The sequence below is a fragment of the Nannobrachium achirus genome, assembly GCF_963921795.1.
Source record: "Nannobrachium achirus genome assembly, chromosome: 5".
In the NCBI taxonomy this organism is placed as follows: Eukaryota; Metazoa; Chordata; class Actinopteri; order Myctophiformes; family Myctophidae; genus Nannobrachium; species Nannobrachium achirus.
Genome location: NC_137814.1, coordinates 52,363,510 through 52,386,482, shown reverse-complemented (window position 1 = coordinate 52,386,482; position 22,973 = coordinate 52,363,510). Strand labels below are relative to the sequence as shown.

At 42.1% G+C, this 22,973-nt stretch overlaps 1 protein-coding gene across 1 annotated transcript; it reads left to right on the top strand.

Moving 5' to 3' along the window:
• Positions 1-9,376: 9,376 nt before the first annotated feature.
• LOC308285158 (P2X purinoceptor 5-like) lies at positions 9,377-22,195 on the top strand (the record flags this gene model as incomplete). The annotated part of the gene is made up of 11 exons (XM_080725875.1): positions 9,377-9,483; positions 9,957-10,107; positions 14,299-14,370; positions 17,423-17,498; positions 17,802-17,898; positions 18,106-18,183; positions 18,433-18,568; positions 19,612-19,751; positions 21,175-21,268; positions 21,463-21,528; positions 22,190-22,195. 11 exons carry the CDS (start codon positions 9,377-9,379, stop codon positions 22,193-22,195), a joined length of 1,023 nt encoding a protein of 340 aa, XP_080582001.1.
• Between the last annotated feature and the right edge of the window lie 778 nt (positions 22,196-22,973).

Genomic DNA, 22,973 nt, shown 5'->3' with positions numbered 1-22,973 from the left:
GTACAGGACAGTAAGGTACAGTACAGTAAGGTACAGTAAGGTACAGTACAGTACAGCACAGTAAGGTACAGTACAGTAAGGTAAAGTACAGTAAGGTAGGGTACAGTACAGCCCAGTAAGGCACAGTAAGTTACAGTCAGGGGTGAGATGCAGTGGGCTCGGTTGGGCTCGGCGAGCCCACACTTCTTTGTTTCAAGCTGCACGCACGCCCCACATGCACGCACACACGACCCGCGCGTGCACGCACGCCGTCAAGTTGTTTGACGCCGCGGTCAGCACGAACATTTCAGTCCCCCTACCTGGCTAGCTGCTTCGACTTTGCATAACAATACTTTGCATACAATACTTTGCATAACTGCTACTACGTAGCAGTTATCACCTACATCCTCATTTACACTTGTACACGGCCAGCAGCACGTTCGCCTTGCCCCTTGCATTCTTTGCAGACAAAACGTCTCCTTTTGTGAACATCTCATCTGTTAGTTTACTTCAAAAGAGTGGAAGAAAAATGAAGCAGTGTGTTGTTTTGTCAGAGCTGCATGCATAGCGGAGGGAAAGTTCCGAAAGTGTCTATGATTGTAAAGTAAAGTCTATGTAATATGTAAAGTTATTTTATATTTTATATAAAAAAATACATTAATTGAAACACATTAATCGAAACTAATTAACAATGTAGCTAAATAATAAGAAATATAGTTAGGCGACATTAAAAATGTTGTGATGTTGAATACAGTATTTCAACTAGCTAGCACCGTGCAGCAGGCATGCGTCGATGCGTGCACACATGCGCGTGCACGTGACGTGCACGTGACGTCATGAATTTAGAGGGGTACCACTTCTAAAATCCATATCACACCACTGGCAGGGGTGAGATGCCGTGGGCTCTGCGAGCCCACACTTCTTTTTTTCAAGCTGCACGTACGCACGCCCCACATGCACGCACACACGACCCGCGCGTACACGTACGTCGTCAAAGTTGTGTGATGCCGCGGTCAGCACGAACATTTCAGTCCCCCACCTGGCTAGCTGCTTTGCCTTTGCATAACAATACTCGGGTAGACAGTTCTCACCTACGTCCTCATTTACACTTGTACACGGCCAGCAGCACGTTCGCCTTGCATTCTTTGCAGACAAATCGTCTCCTTTTGTGAACATCTCATCTGTTTACTTCACAAGAGTGGAAGAAAAACGAAGCAGTGTGTTGTTTTGTCAGAGCTGCATGCATAGCGGAGGGAGAGTTCCGAAAGTGTTTATGATTGTAAAGTAAAGTCTATGTAATATGTAAAGTATTAAAAATATTATATAAATATAAATAATAATAATAATAATATAAATATTTTATATTAACACATTGACCGCCTCCCCCGATAGTCCCGAGAAAATTCCAATGTCGCTCCCCGCCAGGCCCGATAGTCCCGAGAATTTGCTTTTATATAATGTAATGTTTAATTACATTCTTCTGCAGCCCGTGAAAAAGTTTGAGCTTTCTGTCATATAAGGAACCAAAGATATCACTCATCAAAGTAAGTGTGTTTGAAAACAAGAGTGTAATAACGTATAAATCTCAATAGAAATGAATAAAACTCCCAATAAACCACAGTGAATGCATTTAGCGTGGCAGAGCGCAGCCCGCAGAGTGCAATCAGCGACACACTGGGCACACGCATGTAGAAGGATGTGGGGCAGGGATGTGCAGAGAATATTTAGAGAGGCAGGGGCTGACATTTCTAAAGGGGCCTTTTGGTGGACAATTCTATTGAATGCAGCCCTCAGGGGCAGGGGCTCAAGCCCCCTTTGATGTCTATGTGTGTACATGCCTGGTGAAGGGGCTGGCAGAAGCGACAACGGAGCAGCTGGATCTGAGACCATTTTGCACAAATCAAACAAAATCCAGTAAAATGTTCACTTGGAAAGCCATGACCTGCCTCATTGGCCAACAACACACAGCTTCATCATAACCCCCAAAGTCTCGACAACAAAATATTATGTCCCAGGCAGCCACACAACAACGAAGATCAGAAGATCAGATCAGCAGGAGCGTCACAAGGGAAAAGTGGGACTGAGTCTGATTTACTAGGGCCCAAGGTGGAAGGGGCTTCATTATTTTATACTTTTGCTATTGAAAAATAGCAGATCTACAAGCTTGCAGCGCGACACTCGGTGCCATGCTGTGAGCTTGTATATATCTATTTTTGAAATCCCCCTATGAAGAAAATTCATGGGGGGCCCGCAGTGAATCCTTGTACCCAGTGGGTACAAGGATTCACTGCGGCGAATTGTCTTCATAGGGGGATTTCAAAAATAGATATATACAAGCTCACAGCATGGCAACGAGTGTCGCGCTGCAAGCTTGTAGATCTGCTATTTTTCAATAGCAAAAGTATAAAATAATGAAGCATTTGAACAGATCCTCAGCCTCTGAGCCAAACAACCCACTACAGTACAAACACATAGAATCACCTGATGCAGCGCCGGTCCATTCGACTACCAATCCGATCTTCAAGCCCTGCTCGCGGGAGAGGAGAGGAGAAAATACCCCCCGGCGAAGTCCTCGGTCAGGCTTTTCTGGTCTGAAGAAAAGCGACGCGTCGCGCCCATATAACTCCAACAAAAGTAGTGAAAATAGCAGATTTACAAGCACACAACGCCTCATCCCAAGCGCGATGATCGTTTCACGAGTGTCCTCCAACGAGTAAGAAAAGTAAACGCGACGATCATCATTTGGCAGCTCTGTTTCCATCCTAAACGTACTGTTCTTTTGGTGGATAATATTCCAGTCTGATGAAAGGGTCGCGTCCAAGGTCCATATAACTCCATGTAACAAAAGTACTGAAAATAGCAGATCTACAAGCACACAACGCCTCGTCGCATCAGCCGCATCACAAGCACGATAATCGTTTCAACGAGTAAGAAAAAGCAAACGCGACGATCATCATTTGGCAGCTGTTTCCAAAGTAGGCCTACTGTTTAGCTTCGCTAGGTTTTCCCTGCTGTGCACGCGCGATGCGCGCGCGCATGCAGGCATGTGCATTTGAGGCGCGCCGTGCACGAGCGCGCAGCCTGAGAAGAGAACGTGCAGCGCTCCTGGAACCATCTAGCGTGATCGCACATCGCAGCAGTGTGCTCATAGACTATAATGAGTGTGCTCTGTTCTAAAGCCCGCCTACTGTATCCGGTTATGTAACACTCAGATACATGCAAGACACGTTTCCGCATCTGGTATAGACCCAGAACGGATCAGCAACAAGCAGGGCAAATTGTCCCAATCAGTTCTCTACAGGCCACTGAGGCCATGCAGCCAGCAGTTTGCGCACATCAATCAACAGAGCATGAGAGCGATTCAATTCAAAGGAACGTTATTGGCATGAGAAAACATAGGCTACGTTTACATCGCCAAAGCAAGTGCCACAAATAAATAAAAACAATTGAATATGGGGAACATATTTACAGTTATACACATAGGCCTTGCCTTATATAAATTTATAAGTTATAAGTGTGTGTGTGTGTGTGTGTGTGTGTGTGTGTGTGTGTGTGTGTGTGTGTGTGTGTGTGTGTGTGTGTGTGTGTGTGTGTGCGTGCGTGCGTGCGTGCGTGCGTGCGTGCGTGCGTGCGTGTGTGTGTCAAAATGTGATCTGTGCAAAATAAAACACTTGAATGTTGAATAAAAGGTAAAAAGCTTATTTCTATTTCTGTGAAGTCAGTATGACGCCCTAAGGGCAAGAGGTGACCTATTACAGCCCTATTACACTATTCCAGTTATTGCCCTATTACACAATTACACTTATTACACTAGTACACTTATCTGATAAGTGCCTGACGCCATAAATTCAAATATCAACTGAATTATCCACTTGAAAAGCGATCGATCACAAAAAGGTCAATATCTCCAGTTATTTCAATTATAGCTGGATTTTGGTCAAAAATGGCTATTTTGAGATGGCTGCAACTATAGAAAAAAAGCTTTTTATTTATTTATTTTATTTTTTGGTGAGACTAGAGGTTGTCTTGTTTCATTTCAGGTACTGTAGGACATTGTCAAAAGAATACAGAATTTAGGAAAAATGTCAATATAAAAAAAAATTATAAATTTTTTCATTAAACAAAATGGCAGGAGAGCCAAACAGTCAATGTTAAAATGGCGGCCAATGTGTTAAAAAAATACATTAATTGAAACACATTAATTGAAACTAATTAACAATGTAACTAAATAATAAGAAATATAGTTAGGCTACATTAAAAATGTTGTGATGTTGAATACAGTATTTCAACTAGCACCGAGTGACAGGCATGCGTGCACACATGCGCGTGCATGCGCATGAATTTAGAGGGGTACCACTTTTAAAATCCATATCACACCACTGGTCACAGGAATAAAGCAAGGGTTAGAATGAACTATCAAAGTGAGATTGCATTGTGTCTGACAGGGCCGGACTTACCATTGTAGACGGTGAGCCACTGGGGTTGTTCGGTATCAACTGAGGGGATTAATGCTCATAGTGATTTTTGTCATGGTATACATGTCTAGAGTTAGAAAATATGTGATAGCCTTGCACCAGTGGTAGCTTTATGGGTGCTCTCATGCATTTTATTTTATAACACTAGGCGAAAATGACATGGGTCATTATATGAAAACATACTACTTAACCCCCCTATACAAAAGTTTTTCAACTACTTCTGAGACCTCTAGGCATGCTTCAGAACATACTAAAAATGTAGGAATTCATCATTTTCAAGATGCGTCCAAGATAGCTGACTGGAGCTTAGCGTTATGATACTGTTCAAATATAGAAAGGTGGTATTGGTTATCTAACCCAAGGTTTTAGGGTTCAAGGAATGTGGCTGAATCAGTGAAATTACCATCAGTTATTGCGACCATAGGTCGCAGTTAACTATGAAAACCGGCACATCTTCCGTATCTCTGTCACGCCTGACACTGTGGTTCCCCTGACACATCACTGTAAGTCACAGGTCTATGGGTGTGTCGCTCTGACACCATGCTCTGACATCACTGTGATGTCAGGGGAACCACTAACGTAATCCTTTTTATGCCCATATGGAGATCCCTAATGTCATCAATATTAAGCCCATATCTAACAGGACTTCATATGGGAATGCCCATGTATGGAGGCCACATCGGCCACATACCACACCAACAGAATCCATATATGGCCAAGACAGCCCATATCTGTGTGGCTGGTTCTACAGACAGGGATCTCCATAAAGGGATTGTATGTATGATGTCAGATGTCGAGAATCCAATGACATCCTTGGCATCAAAGGTGTTTTTTGGAGAAAATGGACATCAAAGATGAGAAAGACCGTTGGCTTCCATGTTAATACTTTACTGTATCAGTAAATATCGCGCGTATACTCGGGATTGGCACTATGAATACTCGAGTATATTTCGCGAGTATACTCTGGATCGGCTACAAATGAGTTTTAATTAAGTGAAAGATGAATATTCATCAAGTTGTTTCCATTTGTTATTCTCCCAGAGGTCAAAAGTAACCTTGACCTGACCTTAACATGTGAGACTGACCATTTAAAAATAATGGATTCTACACGTATGAAAACCCAAAAATTAGATTACACAGAGATTGTCTATACTAGGAAAGGCGGATCAAATAGTGGGCATTTTGGATATGTTCTACTTTTAACACACTTGCAATATATTTAGTTTAATGAATTTCTCAATACATTTCTTTAGAATCTATGTATGTAAACATGGTTTAAAATCTTTTGGTTGTTTATAAAGGAACCCTTTGTGTTACACCTTTCATGAAAACAAAAGTACATCTTATGTAATGTAGTCTAGTCACTACAGTATGTTGTCACTGCCTGTAATATGTACCATTTCTAGAGATGATACTTTTAACAACTTTTTGAAAAACATGTAGTCTGAGCTTTATCCTTGCCATTTTTCAATACTAAAGGGAGAATCATCAGTTTGAAGTAGAATGTTCCATTTAGATTTTGAAAACTGTGTTTTGGCATGTGGTTATAAATGAAGTGATAACACAGAAAGCTACCCCAGATGCAAGGCTATCACATATTTCCTAGTACTAGGTATGTATATACCTTCCCAAAAGTCACTATGAGAATCATTCCCCCCAAATGATACTGATGACCCCATATCTGTCTCAGTCTGTGTTTGCTCATGGGCAGCAACACAACAGTCTCCAGGGGAACATTATTTGTGTGGCCTGACCTTTACATTGAGGCTATAATGTCCTAAACAACCTGTAAGAAATGAAGAAGTCATTATTCATGATTAACAGACCTTCCCATTGATGGATGCAAATTCACCAGTGTCATTGTATTGAGTTTCCTCTTACATTTGTTGACGTTACATCAGTTAAGGTTAGGCTGCTTGGCATTCATCAAATGGGAAGTTAAAGCATTAGACTAGTTCACTATTCTTTCAAAGTATTCATCGTTCATCTTCCTCTTTTGCCACTTTAAGTTTTCCAAAAAGCTGTAGAACAGATGCAGTCTGACAATGAACTACAATGACTGAGGACGTGCATGTCAACGTACAATGAAAAACATTTAGTCTGAGCTTTATCCTTGCCATTTTTCAAAGACAGAGGGTCAATACTAAGGGAGAATCATCAGTTTGAAGTAGAATATTCCATTCGGATTTTGAAAACAGTTTTTTGGCATGTTGTTATAAAAGGATAGATAGCACAGAGAAAGCTACCACAGATGCAATGCTATCACATTTTTCCTATCACTAGAGGTGTATACCTACCCAAAAATCACTATGAGAATTAATCCCCCCAAATGATACCGAGGACCCCATATGTGTGGTCCTAGCTCAGCGTCTATTGGGCGAGGGTGGGCACGCGCCCAGGGGCCTCAGGGGGAGGGGGGCCCCCGAAAAAAAAATGTTTTTTTTTTTTTGTTTTTTTGTTTTTTTTTTCAAAAAAATAATTACCCCAAAAAATGTAGTAGGCATGATCGCAATCGCGAAATTCCATGTTTAACCCCCATACAAACCCCATCTTTCAAACATGGCAGTTTGTTTACATTTCAAGAAAACATGCTAGCTAGCTCATGAATGCCTGAATGGATTTCCATTTGGATTTTTTTGTTTGAAAGCTGTGAACAGTGTGCACACACATGATGCATATGATCGTGGGCGTGCATGATCCGTGCACTATGAATTACATGGAAGTCTATGGAGAGGGAGGTGGTGTGGAACTTGGAAGCCATTTGAAAAGACCCAATGAGTTAATTTAATGATGACATTTTAAAATATTGCAATCCAAATAAAGTGATATTTGTGTTTAGTTACAGTACATTTTGTTTTATTATGGTAATAACATTGAGAGCTTCTGCTCTGCTGGCCGCACTGCATGTAGCTGCCCTGAAAGCTTAGTGCAGTCTAAAGCTCGCCCACTCTATGTATCCGGTACTTTCCACTAGGGCTGTCTTCGACTCAGGATTTATCAAGTCGATTCGAGTCGCGGGGGTTAATCCGACGCGTCGACGAATCGTTTATGTGTAAAAAAAAAGAAGAAAAAAAAAAAGTTGTGCTTTAATGACTGGAGAGGAGGCGCGACCGCGACGCATTGATAGAGTACCGGTACAACAGCTGTAAACCACTATGATTGGTGGATTATCTGCTTTGAAAACTGCCTGGTTGTAATGATTGTATGCCTCTCCAAGGCTAAAGGAACAGGGCTAAAGCGCTAGCATGCTAACGATTTAGCCCTGTTCCTTCAGGAGGAAAAACAACACCAAAGTAGGCTAAAGGTAACAATAATGTAACATCACAGAGATGCAGAGCGGCACACGGCTGCATCACAATGCAAGCAAATTGTCATAATCTAAAACTTTTTAATTAGTCCTCTACTCCACCGCAGTCCTCTGCCTTAGACCACCACCACAGAGCCACACTCAGAGAGTCAGCGGCAGTGAGTGAAAGTGAAAGCGCATCGTGCTGCTGCTTCTTGGTCAGCTTTAACAAGTAGAATAACAACAAGTCGACGCATTTCCTTTCAAAGCGGTTAACTTCAAAATAAGAGCACCTTGTTATATGATCAAGGCAACTTTCAAGTCACGTGAACTGGTTTTATTTTTAAGTCTAGTTGCAAGCAGTAGGAAGTATGGACTAAATAGGAAGAACATGACAGTCCAGCACTCTCATACCGCACCGGTGTGATAAAAAATAATATATTTTTGACGGCTCGACTCAAACAATTGGCGTCGATTCCGGGGGCTTAAAACGACGCGTCGATTCGTCGAATTTTTGAAGACACCCCTACTTTCCACACACATAGGCTATGCACACAAACCCCACTTCTGTATCCGCTTCAGACCCTTCCAATGAGCCAATGAGGATACACAGTCTGATTGCGACCGTAGGTCGCACTTACTACAGAAAGCTGCTCGAGGTGTCCGTCCGTCCGTCCGTCCGTCCGTCCGTCCGTCCGTCCGTCCGTCACACACGTCACACGTCACACTTTTGCCCTGCTCATATCTCCGCAACCGTTGCCCCGATCCATGCCAGATTTTGCACACACACTCCTTACCTGCCAAACTACAACCTCCAAGGACCCCCGGAGCTCCAGGGACCCCCAGCTCCCTCGGGGACCCCCAAGTGTAAAAAATGAGCACATGTGCAAAAATTACCAAATGACCACCCCAACGGGGCTGCTCACGGGGCATTCCCGGGGACCACCCACTCCTGGTGCTCCAGAACGGATGCAAAAGTGGTGGCGCCCCCAGTGGAGGACCCCCTGCCACTGCAGCTCACATACAATGCCGTAACTCGGGCTAGGAGCGACCGGGAGAGCCGGGGCCGGTACCTATTCGTCCGCCTTGGCGGCGCGGAGACCCCACCCCTCATTTCTCACATGGCCCTCTAGCGCCACCATGAGGCCGATTCAGATTTTGCCCTAAAATCACGAAAATCACTACACAGTATGTCTACACTCATGTCAACAACATGGATCAGGAAGATTTTGGAAAAACACATTTTTGCTCTATTTGTGGAGATAAGTGACCTACGGTCGCTTATCTCCCGATTAGGGAGTCTTACTGGTTATACACGGGCCGGTCCGGAGGTGAGGTCACGGTGTGGTCAGGTGGACCGGAGGTGCAATTTTTGCGCGCGCACGAGGGCCTCTTTATTTCCCCTTGCCCAGGGGCCTCATGTCTTATAAATCCGGGCCTGGTGTCTGATAACAAAACCATTGAAGGATCTGTAATGTGCTGTTCGACTGGTAATTCCAGCTGCTGTCATCATTGTCTTCATTTGGCGCTGCTGACAGACACTGATCTGCGGCCGGCGACTGCGGCAGTCAGCGTGGGACAGGGGGTGTTGGTGTCTGAGTTCCTAATGTCCGCATATCTGAAATCACTTCGCAAGATGGCTTTTTTTGACTACGAGACAACAAAAACCATTGTCACCAAAAACAAGAAAGTTGGAATCCTGTATTATTGTATACAATTGTTCATTATCGGTTACTATATTGGGTAAGAGATCAATATCATCTTTTAATTTTATTGTATTGTCGTTATTGTGCAGCAGGCTGATAAATATCATGTTGACATTTAGAAAGGTTGTAGCTGCAGGATCATACAGCCACTAAACATTATCTTGTAGGCATTTTGATTCAGAATTGATACATTTCAGCAAATGATAATTATTATTAATTATTATATATTATTATTATGTCATAACCTATGTCTTCTTATACTTTCACAGACTGCACTGCAGCCTCTTCTTAAGAGTTAGACTAATAGACCGTATTTGACGTATCTTAAGAGATGAATTGCATCAACACATTAAAGCCACACACTGTTCTGTTCATTATTAGATTTAATTTAGCTTTTGAGTGTTAAATCGACACATTCTGTTTTTGGTCTAGTCAAGCTGGCCACACACAGTCCTTGTAAGAAGACTCTGGTTGAGAAACACTGTTTTAAAGTTTCCCTTCTTCATGCAGGTGGGTTTTTGTTATCAAGAAAGGTTACCAGGGCGTAGATGAGGCAGTCCAGAGCTCTGTTACAACCAAACTTAAGGGAGTTTCGGTTACAAACACCACCGGGTCTGGCATGGTGGTGTGGGGTCCAGAGGACTATGTCATCCCACCACAGGTAGTAATAATAATAATCATCATCATCATAAAAATAAGAATAATCACAATAATAACAGTAAATTTGTATTCTTATTATTACTATTACCAGTAAGACTCCCTAATCGGGAGATAAGCGACCGTAGGTGGCTTATCTCCACAAATAGGGCTAAAATGTGTTTTTCCAAAATCTTCCTGATCCATGTTGATGACATGAGTGTAGACATGCTGTGTTGTGATATTCGTGATTTTAGGGCAAAAACCGTAGGAGCAGTGTCCAAAAATGTGTTTTAAAAATCGGCCTGAAGGTGGCGCTAGAATAGGGCCATGTGAGAAATGAGGGGTGGGGTCTCCGCGTTGCCTTGGCGGACGAATAGGTACCGGCCCCGGCTCTCCCGGACGCTCCTAGCCCCAGTTACGGCATTTTATGTGCGCTGCAGTGGCAGGGGGTCCTCCACTGGGGGCGCCACCACTTTTGCATCCGTTCTGGAGCACCAGGAGTCGGTGGTCCCCGGGAATTCCCCGTGAGCAGCCCCGTTGGGGTGGTCATTTGGTCATTTTTGCACATTTGGTCATTTTTTACATCTGGGGGTCCCCCAGGGTCCCTGGGGCTCCGGGGGTCCTTGGAGGTTGTAGTTTGGCAGGCAAGGAGTGTGTGTGTAAAATCTGGCATGGATGGGGTCAACGGGTGCGGAGATATAAGCAGGGAAAAAGTGTGACGTGTGACGTGTGAGCACATTTGGTCATTTTTTACATCTGGGGGTCCCCCAGGGACCTGGGGGTCCCTGGGGCTCCGGGGGTCCTTGGAGGTTGTAGTTTGGCAGGCAAGGAGTGTGTGTGCAAAATTTGGCATGGATGGGGGCAACGGTTGTGGAGATATGAGCAGGGCAAAAGTGTGACGGACTCACTGACTGACTGACTGACTCACTCACTCACTCACTCACTCACAGACAGCTACTCCACGAAACAATTGTAATTTTCAGATTTGGTCACTGTAATTGCGATTCAGTCACCTAATTTGCCATGTAGCCTCATTTATTTATTCATTTATTCATTGTCAATCAAGGACATAATTCTTTAGGCTAGTGTGGCATAATGCCTGTTGGCTATTCCTGTCAAGCTCTGACTATACAACAGGCCGATCCCGGGGCCGAGGACCCCCGATCAGATATCGGGATGACCCCCCGGGAAAATCGTTTGGTCGGCCCCGGGATCGGTCTTGGGCTTGAACAGTACCCCGACACGATCGGATTATGTTAATTAGCTTTTTTATGACCTCGGGACTCGTCGGGAGCGCTCACGATAATATCAAAAAAGCTTGATATTCTCGGGTCATCGGGTAGGAATCCTTTACAATTATTGTCGTCTGAATGAGCTCACGGGATTGCATCAGATTATATGAAGCCAGCTCCTCCCTTTTTTAGGCTGCGCAGAGTGTAGGCTATTCTGTCACCTCACAATAGAACAGCCTACACTTTTATTATTATTATTAGCCTACTTACTTTTTACTTTCGCCTACTCTCTCCCTTGTTGTAATCACTTGTTCAAAAACGTTATAGCCTATAGCGTTCTTTTTTCTTCTTCTGCGCAGTCATTTGGCGACAAGGCAGTGCCTATTCTATCGCCTCACGAAAGCCTTTCCCCATATATATAATATATTTTTTATATTTATAAAAGATAATAATATATTGGGCTATCATCTTGGAGTTGGCTGTGAAATCATCTTTTCTCCGACTGCACGGGAGTTGCAATGTAGGCACGTTGGCTGGTAGGTGGGATTCCATGTCGTCTCTCCACTGAAGTAGCGTTCGCAAAGTGAACCCTTTCATCATTATCCATATTACCATATAGTTTGAGAACCGCTGCCCCTTTCAAAATAATATAACAGGCTAATAGGTCTATCTGACTGGCATCACACTGACTCATCCTTCAACAAGTTTCAGTGTATGAAAAATAGCCGATCTGCAAGCTCACAACGGAGGAGAGGGAGAGAGCTAGGAGGAGAAATCACAATAATATATCCCGGGTTAATTTGCGTGTTTCTTCCCCTTTTAATTAATTGTGTTATGTAATCACGATGTAGCGCATCGTTCAAGTTCAAACTCTCTCACGCAACATGTACTCAAAGTCAGAGACATTCCATTGCATTCCTTCTTGTTGCTCAAAGAGGACCGCCAGTCCTTGGGGAGTTCCAGGGGGTCCCTGACCGTCCCCAGCTAAATGATATTGAGGAACCTAGGCCTGTCCCTATTCTATATGCTTGGATGTTGGTGGGACAGTAAAAAAAAAAAGCGAGAGGTTAAACTTTTTTTTTTCTGCGACTGCACGCCCATGCACAACGGCGAGGTTTGGACATTCATAATTTCTATTAGCTGATTAAGCTCATGTCTGTTTAATGTCTGGCTGGTTGCTGTTAAAATGCTGGTTGATGCTATATGCCACATTATTATTCATATAATGTCATCATACTCAAAGTCAGAGAGACATACATTCCTTAGGATTTTTATTTTCTTTTTTTACTACGTGCGGTCTTTTTTCTTGTTTTGTTTGGTGTTGTACGACCACAACTCATTAACACCACGCAATTTAGGCTATTGTTCAAAAAGGTATATCATTCCCACGTAATATTACAGTGCACACAGGATTATTTGGTCATCAAAATGCGCAGCATGGTTATGTTCCCAAAATAACAGATCTGTTCTCAGACGCAGCCATGGCACAGTGCATTGTGAGCTTGTATCTGCTTTTTTGGCTATCAACGAACGCGAATGTGTGTGTGTGTGTGTGTGTGTGTGTGTGTGTGTGTGTGTGTGTGTGTGTGTGTGTGTGTGTGTGTGTGTGTGTGTGTGTGTGTGTGGAAAGGGAGAGGACGCGTCGTTCGCTTCTTCACGCCCATGTTCAAGTTCAAACTCTCTCACGCAACGCAACATGTCGCTTTGATGTCATGCAGAATGCAATGGGCAATTTCCTATTGATCAGATACACACCTGAAAGTATTCACGCTGATTAACAGTTAATTTGAGCATGCAGTGATGGTAAAAGTAGGCCTAATCAGTGAGAATGCTTTCAGGTGAGCCTTTCTCCGTGCTCAAAGGCCAAGTAAAAAAAAAGAGAGAGAGATTAAACTTGATTGAACGCCTCATCCAAGCCTTCAACCAACTGTCCAAAAAGGAAAATGGACATGTAGGGTTCATGTAGTTCCATTACACTGTCAGGGTATTGCATATCACCTAAAACCGGATTAATTCTTCAAAATGTGGACTACATCACATCACAGATGCAGCACTCAAGGTAATTAAATGTCAGACCAAACCTCACCGTTGTGACTCCGACCAAGCCAAATATATTATTAGCCTATCTTATATAAATATAATAACGATATTATATATCCCCACGTGTGGGGAAAGGCTTTTTTGAGAGGTGATAGAATGGTAGAATAGGGTGGTTGGGCCCATTAAATATAAAAAGAAAACTCTTTAATAGGCTGCGCAAACAAAGAAAAGGGAAAAAAAAAGCAAAGGGGCAAATACACGTTATAGCCTACACAGTATATGTAGGCTGGTAACGTGTCCGTTGGCTTCACGCTGGTCGCAACGACTTCACTTTTAGCGTTTCTTGGTTATAGACCTATTCATTCTTTATTTTTTATTCTATTGGTCGGCAATGTGCGAGCCCATGGCACCATCCGCGACCCCACGTTGGGTCGGGACACATAGTTTGAGAACCGCTGCCACTTTCTCAATCCGTGGAGGCTGGCTGGAGCCTTGTTTCTTTATTCAATCAACTGCCAGAAAAAATAAAAGTGAGTGAAGAAAGAGAGAGAGAGAAAAACACTCTTGATTTTATCCCTCTTGAGGGGGCGGAATTTTCATCTACTCGCGTCTCTCATGGCACCACCCCCCCGAGATCGTGGGTGGCTAGAATTGCGAGACGTCGGTCTCATTTGTAATGGTCTGAGATATTTCACTTGGCACAGCGGGATATACCGGGCCCGGTCGCAAAACAGAGGATCGCTGTCGTTTGAAATGAACACAGATAACCCCCGGGCACGAGATCTGATCTGATCCAACATCCTGATCTCGTCTGTGAGGCTCTTAAGGGCTAATGGGACAATTCAGAATCTGCTCTCAGTTCAAAGATCAATCCTGTTATACTGTACCATGATTGTAACATTGTGTTGTTGTTGTTTTTTTATTGTTTTTTTTTTTTACAGGGGGAATCCGTTCTGTTCATTGTCACCAATTTCATAGAGACCCCAAATCAAAAGCAGGGTCACTGTGCTGAGGTAAGGGCATTTTATTACTAGAAAGACGCCCTAAGGGCGAGAAGCGACCTCGCCCTGAGGGTGAGGTAGCGATCTCCATATATGGGCATAAAATCTCCATATATGGGCATATATTGATGACATCAGATCTCCATATATGGGATACAATGGAGCTTGACATGAGGCGTGACACACTGACCTGAGCTGGCTGTTTTCATACTAGCTGTGACCTACTGTAGAGTCAGAACTATTGTACTTTGTACAATGCTTGAGTTGCAAAAAAGTTGTACTGTCTTCTAATGATAATCTGGACCAAGTTATCAGCTCAGGCGAGGCGAGGCGTTCTGCTATTTTCACAATAGAAAGTTACGTTTTTCAACTTCGACTTTCTCTGGTGGGAGTCGACTTGTGTAATGAAGTCGACTGAGTCGACTTGTCGACTTTTTCGTTAATGCCCTACAATGTATAAACATTGCCCTGTCTACTATACGGTAGCTCTGAGTCTGCAATTTATATTTAGATCCTATTGATTGATTCATCAGATCACAGACAGTACAATCTGTGTGTTTGTTGTGATGCTACAGTATAATGCTGGGCAAGACTGAGCAGTATGTCATATTTTCCACACGAAGGATATATTTTGGTGAATAAATGTTGACATTATTGTTTTCTTCAACATACCTGTCAACAATTTAAGGGTAGATTATTTTCTCTGACTTCTGCTACCCCATTCAATCGTGACCTTGTCCCCTTCACTTATGCTAGTGTATAGGCCCTGGCTTTGTTTAAGAAAGGTTGTGAACACAAGACAAATTGCAATTTTCATGACAGTATTGCACCAAAACGTCGCTGATCTACAAACTCACAATGTGTCACGATGCAACACTTTTTCGCTGATTTTAAAAAAAAAGAAAAAAAATCCTATGATGACATGCCCAAAATATAGGCATTCCATGTAGTTAAGTCTGTCTTTGTGAAGGCTCCTGTCAATCACGCAGACCTGTCTTACAATGGGTTTTTTTAAAGGTGGCCTGGGGCGCCCTTAAACCCTTTGTAGTGAAGCTGATCACTATAAGTATAACTATAAAAGTATATAAAAGAATCGATCTAAGTCAAGTGGATGGCAGAGTAGCTAGGCTTAGGCTACACACCTGCTATAAAAATAAGTAATATAGTGAGGGGGAAAAAAGAAACAAAAAAAAGTTATATATATATAACTTAGACCATAACCATAGAGTATATATACCAGTAAGACTCCCTTATCGGGAAATAAGCGACCGTAGGTCACTTATCTCCACAAATAGGGCAAAAATGTGTTTTTCCAAAATCTTCCTGATCCATGTTGATGACATGAGTGTAGACATACTGTGTAGTGATTTTCGTGATTTTAGGGCAAAATCTGTAGGAGCAGTGTCCAAAAATGTGTTTTTAAAAATCGGCCTGAAGGTGGCGCTAGAAGAGGGCCATGTGAGAAATGAGGGGTGGGGACTCCGCGTTGCCTTGGCGGACGAATAGGTACCGGCCCCGGCTCTCCCGGACCCTCCTAGCCCGAGTTACGGCATTTTATGTGAGCTGCAGTGGAGGGGGTCCTCCACTGGGGGCGTCACCACTTTTGCATCCGTTCTGGAGCACCAGGAGTGGGTGGTCCCCAGGAATTCCCCGTGAGCAGCCCCGTTGGGGTGGTCATTTGGTCATTTTTGCACATTTGGTCATTTTTTACACCTGGGGGTCCCCCAGGGACCTGGGGGTCCCTGAAGCTCCGGGGGTCCTTGGAGGTTGTAGTTTGGCAGGTAAGGAGTGTGTGTGCAAAATGTGGCATGGATGGGGGCAACGGTTGTGGAGATATGAGCAGGGCAAAAGTGTGACATGTGACGTGTGACTCACTCACTCACTCACTCAGGGACGGACAGCCGGTGGAGGTTTTGGTAGTAAATGCGACCTACGGTCGCAAAAATAGAGAGCGGACGGGCCCCGCCCCCACTATCATTTCAATGCAAGTGCTCAGTGGCGTTTTGAAGCAACGGCTACGTGCTAGCATGTAGCTAATCCAGGTGCATTCTGGGGGAAATTGGAACCAGCTCTGGTTCCAAAACGTCACGATTGACGTCACGAACGACGTCGACGTCCATTGAACCCTATTGTAGACCCCAGCACCGCGCTCTTATGCTCGTACATGTATGTTTCACCCCGCCTGAAATTCCAGCTTTGGCCAGTAGGGCGGCCGCTTCAATGTTTACAAGCCGTTCTGGGGGCACACAACAGCTGAAATTCATTTGCGAGCGCAGCTGGTTGTGGGGATCAATCAGGACCCAGAGCCATTCAAGGAGAGTCGGTGCAGAGTTGCATCATCTCCGTTCACATGGGGGCAGAACATGGGGGCATGCGTAGCCTGTTTTGAGAGAGGCGCGTTTGGGAAACAGCTTTGTCGTCGTACCGGAGTGTCCTACGACGGGCTTGTACGAAACCTTTGGGAAACCCAGCCGTTGTCGTTATAAGGTGGAGCTTGCATTTCCAGCATAATGGTTGCAAGCTAGTTAACAACCTAAAACCTAGCTAGTAGCTATAGGCTAGGGAACACATTTAAAGCAGCACAACAACACTAGTGTTTGGCCCATATTTGGCAGGTCAATATTTAAAGTGACCTGTGAGACTCATTTGACAATGACTTTCTCGCTGTCAAACACGGGTACTGTAGGCCCACTTTGTAGTTAAGTTTTCATCTGCTGAAAAGGTGTTCACTCTGCACACATGCTGTATCAGTGCTTTAATTATTTTACAAACAAACTACGTTCAAGGGTCTAGATTGTTGGTCAATACTTAAAGTGTGGTTCCTGTGGAAATAAGCCTCAGCTTTATAGGATCTCCTTTTAGTTGACCTTGTACCAGTGATTTGTACTGTCATGAAACTGTACCCTTTTGTATTGCAAACTTCTAATAAATTCTTCAATCAATCAATCAATCAATGGTGCCTGCCACCCACAATAGCCCACCCAATGAACTGAAGCCAATGAAGCTCTGCTCATAAGTGTCAGTTTATTGAACTGCAGCTATATTGTGTTATGTTTGTCTGCAGAGTTTCAGGGTGTTGGATGGCCACTGTACAGGCAACGAGGACTGTAAGGAGGGAGAGACTGTCGAGGCTGGACATGGTGGGATGTACTCCAGTGTTGTTTACTTTTTCCTTTTTTCTCTTTTGCATGCACTGTTATCTATTTGAAATGAGATTGTGTTTTAGTGTTGACAGACTGGATAGCTTGGCTTGGTATTGTTGAAAGACTAATTAGTTCACTGTTCTATTAATACTAATAAGTTAAACCAGAAATACTAACTGAGGATAATGGGGAACGCTGAGGTTTTATTTGAACCGATTTTTTTTTTTTAAATCTTTTTCCCCCTCTGTACTTTATACATCTCTCCCATGGACTAATTCATTTTTATGATGCTCTCTGAAGGAGTTATGACTGGTCGGTGTTTGAAAAAGGATAACAACTCCACTGGTACCTGTGAAATATATGGCTGGTGTCCTGTTGAGGGACATGTCAAACCACAGTAAGGAACAGCACTAGTACATGGAAACACATGTGTTTTTTATTGCAAAGGTTACCCCTCATGAGAATTATTATATTAGAGTTTCAGACACCCTTTTTGAGTGCAAACCGTCACATTCTTTGTGTCCTTCTTTTGCAAATAAGACATAAGTAATCCACACACATTAACAACCTGTGTAATGGAATAACAAACCCTACTCTTTTACAGAGGACATCTGTTGAAGGCAGAAAACTTCACCATCTACATCAAAAACTTCATTAGTTTCCCCAAATTTGACTTTTCAAAGTAAGCAATTTGAAACAATGGCCTGGATTCCTTTAAAAGTTGTATTTACTAAATACCTTCCATCATTATGCAATGTACAGTATGTCTTACTGTACCTACCACTATGCAATGTAAAGTATGTGTGTGTGTGTGTGTGTGTGTGTGTGTGTGTGTGTGTGTGTGTGTGTGTGTGTGTGTGTGTGTGTGTGTGTGTGTGTGCGCGTGCACGTGCGTGTGCGCGTGTGTGCCTATTTGTTCTTCAAAACTCAGGTCCAATGTCGCAGGGAATGAATCTTATCTGAAGAGATGTCGGTATCATGAGGACTTACATCCCTACTGCCCCATCTTTCGCCTTGGATACATTGCTAACAAAGCGGGACACAACTTCCAGGACATGGCCACTTCAGTTAGTTTTACAGATTTGTATCGTTTTTAGTTTCATTTGTCTCAGTATTTTAACATTTATTATATTTGTTAAGTGGGTTAGGGTTAGGGTTAGGGGGTGAAGTTCAACCTTTAATGGTTCTTCATGCACCTTCTGATGTCATGTCACCTAACTTGCTACAGAAAATTGATTCAGAACTCGAAAAAGTGCTTTGGGGCACAGGTCTCTGCCAGGTCAGGAAATGTTTACACCTGCTGTGTGTCTAAACAATTGGCGCCTGGTGCAGTAACATGGCATACATGGCTAATATGAGAACCAGCAGAAATTGGCTTACAGGATCTATAAACTCTGTGCATGGCATAGCCTTTTCAGTTTCATTCTCCCATAGCTCCATTTGGCTCCATTTGAGGTTTTAACTGGAAACAAGTGAAGTCATATGTCTATTTCCGGTTCAAAACTCTGTTATATGCGAGACTAGAGTTAATTGACCTCGTATCAGTACAACTGGAATTGTGTCACTTGACCTATCAAAAGGTGCATGTTGAGATCTTGCTGATGAAAAAACTATTCCAAAAACGTCAAGAAAGAAGATTTAGCTTGAGATTATATATATAATATATATATATATATATATATATATATATATATATATATATATATATATAGCTGAGATTTATATAGCGCTTTTCTTAGTACTCAAAGTCGCTTTACAATACTAATTGTTTGTGTGTGCGTGTGTGTACGGCAGATAAAAACAACAACTTTATTAGGAAAAAGAAACTAGGATAAGATAAGAAGATACAGTAGAAAACAATAAAAACAAAAGTATGGTCCGAGATCAGCTATATATATATGGAAGATTTGAGTTAGCATACTATTAATCTGGGTTCCCAGAAGCTTCTCATTTTCGCCACTATGGGTCGCGGGGGGAGTGCGGAGAGAGCATACTATAAATCATAACACTGGCTTTGAATATACACTGGCTTTGAAAATACAGTATTTGGTATTTCTTCACATTTGTAATGATTGATTGATTGTAAACTGTGCTCTCTTCTTTTTTCAAGGGAGGGTTGATTGCCATTCATATAGAGTGGAACTGTGACCTTGACAAGGGAGATTCTCATTGTCATCCACGTTATCGCTTCACTTGTCTCGACATCAATGCCTCCAACAATATAACGTCGCAGTCAGGTTTTAACTTCAGGTGATTTGCACTTCAGCCAGTTAGACAATACTGTATTTTGATTGTCTTAAGTAACAGCTCTTTCTTATACCTTAACTTAAAGGCCTGTCCATACTGTCTCCGACCACCGAACCTTGAACTTTCCGACGTGCAGCTTTCCAAATTCTAATTCGGGGTAATGCTTTTCAGAGAATGCATTGACGTCATTTTGTAGTTGAACCGGCCCTTTCTGACGAAAAGTTCGGTGGTCGGAGAAAGTATGGACAGGCCTTTAAGTTTAATGCATAACAGCTGGTACTTAAGGCAATCAAAATAGGGCCTTGTCTCACGTCTTCTGGAATCAATTGTAAGGTGTAAGTGATATTCTTTGTTAAAGTAATTGACAAGCTCAGTAACAAAGGTCTAACCATCTCTGCAATTCTTTAATAAACAGAAAATACATTTTCAGGCTGGGATACTAATTTCATCAAATCAGGAGAAAGAACTCATACAAGATACAGAATAAATATGAAATTGGTGATACAAAAATGTTGCAGACATTGAGACCGCTGTATAATAGTGTTTGTTTGTTCACTCTCTCCAGACATTTAAAGGACTAGTTCACCCCCAAAATGACTTATTTTCTTCCTATTGATTACTCATGCCATGGAGACTTGAGTTCAATAATTATTTTTTGTATTTGTTGCATTCCTAAGACAAAAATTTGATTCCAATGAATTTACCCCCATTGATTCCAAATGGGGACCCAAATGCATTTCGGTCCCCCATCTGGAATCAATATATTTACTATAATCACATTTTTGTCTTAAATGCGACAAATCATTTTTTCTAAATTGAACTCAAGTCTCCATAGCGTGAGTAATCAATAGAAAACAAGTCATTTTGGGGGTGAACTATGCTTCTCGTACTCGTTTAATATGTCTGATTCTAGAAATGATTACCATGGGTAATCAGTTTTTTCCTTATATTGTTTAAAACCAGAAGATATCACTTACATCACCTTTGAAGTCCCTCTACTTGTTTATAAAGCTGCTAATGTGTTAGGGCTGGGTTGTTTAAAATGTTCTATTGGGGCATGCTAGATATCCCAGATTATGGAACGCCTAAAGAGATTAGAGAGACAGGCTCGTAGTAATCGATCAAAATATATATATTTTAACCAAACCTTTATCTAGCCCTACTTCTCACCATTTTAACACATTTTATTTCATTTACTGGTTGATTATGTGCTTCTCTTAATAATTTTAGTGTGTGTGTGTGTGTGTGTGTGTGTGTGTGTGTGTGTGTGTGTGTGTGTGTGTGTGTGTGTGTGTGTGTGTGTGTGTGTGTGTGTGTGTGTGTGCGCGCGCACGTGCACACATGTCTGTGTGTGTGTGTGTGTGGATTGATACATATTGTTAAATGGACATAAATACTGAACAGTAATATGTTGTTATTTTAACAGATACGCTCACTATTACAAAAATGCTGCAGGGGAAAGCTACCGAACTTTATTCAAAATCTACGGCGTGCGCTTTGACATCATGGTACATGGAAAGGTATGGGAAATACAACACCAGACAGAAACGTGTCAATTGAAATGTTCAAGAAAACGTGTAACAACTGTCATTTATTCTTGGATATGGAGATTATTTTGGACGATGGCAACCCAGGCTTTTTGTGTGTGCAAGTGACACACTATGTGTGATTATTTTTTAACTAACCTACTTGTAATTTCCACTGTCTTTCTTAGGCTGGAAAGTTCGATATAATCCCAACATGCATCAAAATAGGCTCAGGACTGGGGTTGTTGGGTGCTGTAAGTGTAATTAATTTTGAACACTTTGCTAAGAATTAACTTAAAAATGACAGATCTATAGTTTTTGGATATAATGTTATGCAAAAAATGATGCCATGATGAATATTCTAGACAACACAAATTTGAACATTTATTTTCTTTAATATCTGCTCCATATGAAATGACATGCCTCAATTTGTACAATTTTTAATTTCAACAGGGAGTATTCATCTGTGACATGGTCCTACTCCATCTGATGAAGAAAAGTCCTTTTTATCGGGAAAGCAAATTTGAGAAAATGTATGTCAATATAACAAATGTTGTTTTTGTGCCATTTGGTTTTGTAATGTGACATCAGCTAAACGGACAAACTAACTGAAAGTAGATTTCATGGATTCCTGTGGTATCATTATACTAAGCTAATCAACAGTGATATCATTATACTAAGCTAATCAACATAAAAGTATAACATTTATGAATTGGGTAATTATAGGCCTGCAACAGCCACAATTAACGTTGCAAATTACAAATAGTATTAAAGTTTCTTAAAAACATTTGAGGAAATCAGACTTTGGCAAGTACTGTACAGTATATATGTCATATTACTTACAACCATAATGACAAAGTGGGGGCGATTTTCAAATCTCCCTAAAGTTCTGTCACTCTTGCCTTCTTTCCACAGAAATAAGGATGCATCTCAACACGATGTTACAGAAGACACGAAAGGATTGGAACAGCAGCAGCTGACAGACCTATCACCAGAGAATTAATCACCATGGACACTGATCAGTGGCCTACAACAACCGCCGAATAAGATGCACCATCAGGGGCATCACAAGGGTGGGAAAAGTGGGACTGAGTTACTAGGGCCCAAGGTGGAGGGGCCTTAATTATTATATATGTAGCCCTATGGAAAATAGGAGCTGACTAAATATATAAAACTACCTGACCCAACGCCAGTTGGATTTTAACCAACAAAACCAATTACGGCTTTAACAATAATGAGGCTCTTTTACAGAGCTTTAATACTAGGAGGAGCTTAGTGAAGACACCATGAATTGTCAAAATATAACATTTATTTCACAATATAAGGTAGTAGGGCAACAATTTAGGCCACATAATAGGTTCCGGTCTTCCTCAATCACCATTTCATTTGACTTCATAAACAAGTTAAACACAGCAAACAAGGCACACAACACTACAAAAGGTTTACTGTAATCAAAATAAAAGGTATATAAAAAGGGAGGACCAATACTCTAAATCAGTGGTTTTCAAAGTTACAGGGTAAAAAGTAAAATCATTAACATCTCAACATTACGTGCACGTAATAAACACTTACCGGAGCGAGCAGAGTGCAGTGCACCTGTGCAGAATGCTGCATACTTTAACATCTACATCTTATAAAAGCATTTCATATCATGATCAATAAAACACCCCCATGCCATAAGAACCCTTGCTGGTCACAC